Here is a 3152-nt window from a genome sequence, read left to right as displayed (position 1 = left end):
TATATATATATATATATATATATATATATATATATATATATATATATATATATTCGGCTGCTGTTATGCGGGCAGTGAATTAACAATGTTTTGACATTGTCAAAATATTTAAGCTCAATTTGTTTACACAAAGAGCATCGTTTAATATGCTAATGGTAATTTGTATATCACTTCCCAATATGCTCAACCCAAGATATATATATATATATATATATATATATATATATATATATATATATATATATATATATATATATGTTTACTGTTTTTTAGGAATGAATTCCAACAAAGTGCTCGATTACAAAGAAAAACCTTTTTCAATATAAGAGCTTAATATTTTCTGACCTGTACAATTTAATATATATATATATATATATATATATATATATATATATATATATATATATATATATATATATATATATATATATATCAAAGAAATAGGAAATGTTGAAAAAATGGGGCGTAATGTCGACGAAGGAAGCCTTGTTGCGTGTATTATGTGCGTGTGTGCCAGTAAAAAAAAAACAGTTAAAAAATGAAGGAAAGAAAAACATAATTTGAACGCCGAACGAAAAAGTATAATTTTCTAAATATAGTAATATTTTTATATTAAATATATGAAAACATATGAATGATTGGCATCTATAAAGGTAAGTGCACGTAAATTGCATATTCCTTCACTATTGTTCAAACTTCAGGGTTTGAACTTCTGTTTCTTTGAACTTCTGGAATGCTCAGTGGCAGATGTAAGATAATTTGAATTACCTCCCTTTACCTGTTAAACCATTAAACAAAAAATTCAGCTGATACATCTTTCTATGGTTTAGGTGGAGTGCTGCTCCAGAAGCAAGGGAATGACTGGAGATCCGTATCTTATGCCTCAAGATCACTTATCGAAACTGAACAAAGATATGCTCAGGTTGAAAAAGAAGCCCTTGCGGTCACTTGGTGTTGTGAACAATTTGCTGACTTCTTGATTGGACTGCATAAGTTCATAATTGAAACAGATCACAAGTCATTATTAGCATTACTAAAAAGTAAATGCCTTGATGAACTGACCCCAAGAATACAGCGTTTCCATATGCGCCTAATGAGATTCATCTATGAGATTACACACTATCTAGAGCTCCAAACAGCCTACCAACCAAACACGAATTCGAGCAGGAGACTGAGATGGACATGTTCATCTGTTCAATTATACAAAACATCTCTGTTACTGACAAGAGATTGGAGGAAATAAGAGTGAAACAACACTCTGATAAAATCTGCGGTCAAGTCATGAACTATTATAAAATGGACCTGAAACTGCTATGCAAGACCCTCAATTGATTTATAAGACAGTACCTTACAATCTGCCAAGGACTCTTACTATATCAGAGCCGACTCATCATCCCTGCGGATCTTCAAAAAGACATCTGGGATCGTCTTCATGAGGGACACCAAGGTATAGTAAAATGCAGAGCACTGGCACAGAGTAATGTTTGGTGGCCTTTCAAAACAAATAGCGGAAAAAATAGAGCAATGCAGTATTTGTGATAAAAAGAAAATATCCACCAGAACCACTACAACCAACTAGTTGCCTGATTACCATTGGCAAAAAGTTGTGATGGATTTATATCTGATAGCCATAGACTATTATTCAAGATAGATAGAAATATCTCATCTAGAAAATACCCTTGCAGGTTGTATTGTAAACCACTGCAAATCAATATTTGCTAAGTATGGTATACCTGAAATGGTAATAAGTGACAATGGCCCTCAATTTATATCTAAAGACTTTCTGGGGTATGGCTTTATTCATCTCACTAGTAGTCCACACCATCCACATGGTAATGGTGAAGCAGAACGCGCTGTCCAGACAGTTAAAAATCTTTTTAAAAAGTCAAGTAATCCTTACATTGCTTTACTTAATTACTGCACTACTCCAGTACAGCATGGGCAAAGTACTGCAGAATTGATGATGAATAGGAAACTCAGGACTCACATTCCAGCACTCCTCCACCAAAATGAAAATTATCAACAAAATGTTGAAAAGTTCAAAGAACCAGATGTTCAGGTCAACAGAAAACAAAAGGCGTATTTTGACAAACGTCATAGAACTAGAGAACAAACACCCGTTACCCAAGGACAGGCAGTTTGGTTGAAAACACCTAAAACGAGCCCAGCCAAAGTGGTAGATACTATTACTCCAAGATTAGTCCTAGTTGACACTGATTCAGGATTGTTTCGTAGAAATAGAAGCCATCTTCGAAAAAGAAATGAGCAAAGCAAGTTTCCTCAAACAGCTACACCGACAGAATTGTCTGTCTTAGTAAACACATCCAGAGATATTCCTGAGTACAGCCACAATAATCTTATGGGACAAACTGACCTGACAGATGCGCAGTCAACTCTACACCAGGATATCCAACCTTTTAATTCGGAAAGTCCCCAAGTAAAATATACAAAGAGTGGTAGAAAAGTCAACCACCACTATCACTATGAATTTGGAACTTGAAAGAGGGATGTAAGATAATTTGAATTACCTCCCTTTGACTGTTAAACCTTCTTTTCTTTTACTGAACTCTTCTTAGAAAAGAGGCAGAAAAAGATGCATTACCGAGATCCACGAGATCTGCAAGAGTCAGTCCATAAATTGTGTTATTCATTTTATATTTCCCCTTTAATCTGATTTATTATAACAAATCTCTTCAAAACATTACAGCAGAGAGGTTTCTTTTCAGATTCCAACAGTAGTCAGCCATCATGACAGCGTCCCAGCAACCCTGATATCTGATTTCCATCTTTTTCAGATCCGGAAAGAATCTCTCCCACCGTTTGTCATTCATTGAACCCAGGTTCTCAGGAAATCAGTCCATTTGTGAAAATATAAATATGTAGTGTATCTTGATGCTCATGTTGCATGCCAGGTTTCTAACACCAGTCAGCATGTTATTAACAAGTCCTGCATCAACAGTTTCCCTCCACTCTCTATCTATGCCTAAATCTAAATGCAAATTCCATAAACAAAGCTTCTTTCCTAGAACTATCTGCCTGTAAAACTAGGTGATTACAATATGGTCGTCTTCAAGTCTAATGTAAACAAGTTCTTGTTGAGTCGCCCCCTTCCCCCCTAAATCATTCATTTCTACCCTACTTCTACTAATAAC

The 3152-nt window shown here is 34.8% G+C and overlaps 1 protein-coding gene across 1 annotated transcript; it reads left to right on the top strand.

Annotated features, from left to right (window-relative positions):
- Positions 1 to 1738: 1738 nt before the first annotated feature.
- On the top strand, positions 1739 to 2500 carry LOC145278145 (uncharacterized). The gene has a single exon (XM_080130426.1). It carries the CDS (start codon positions 1739 to 1741, stop codon positions 2498 to 2500), a length of 762 nt encoding a protein of 253 aa, XP_079986552.1.
- Positions 2501 to 3152: the final 652 nt, after the last annotated feature.

This window comes from Euprymna scolopes, chromosome 6 (assembly GCF_053919585.1).
Source record: "Euprymna scolopes isolate OS-2025 chromosome 6, ASM5391958v1, whole genome shotgun sequence".
Classification (NCBI taxonomy): Eukaryota; Metazoa; Mollusca; class Cephalopoda; order Sepiida; family Sepiolidae; genus Euprymna; species Euprymna scolopes.
The sequence above is the reverse complement of the archived record's forward strand: the minus strand, read 5'-3'. Positions and strand labels throughout refer to the sequence as shown.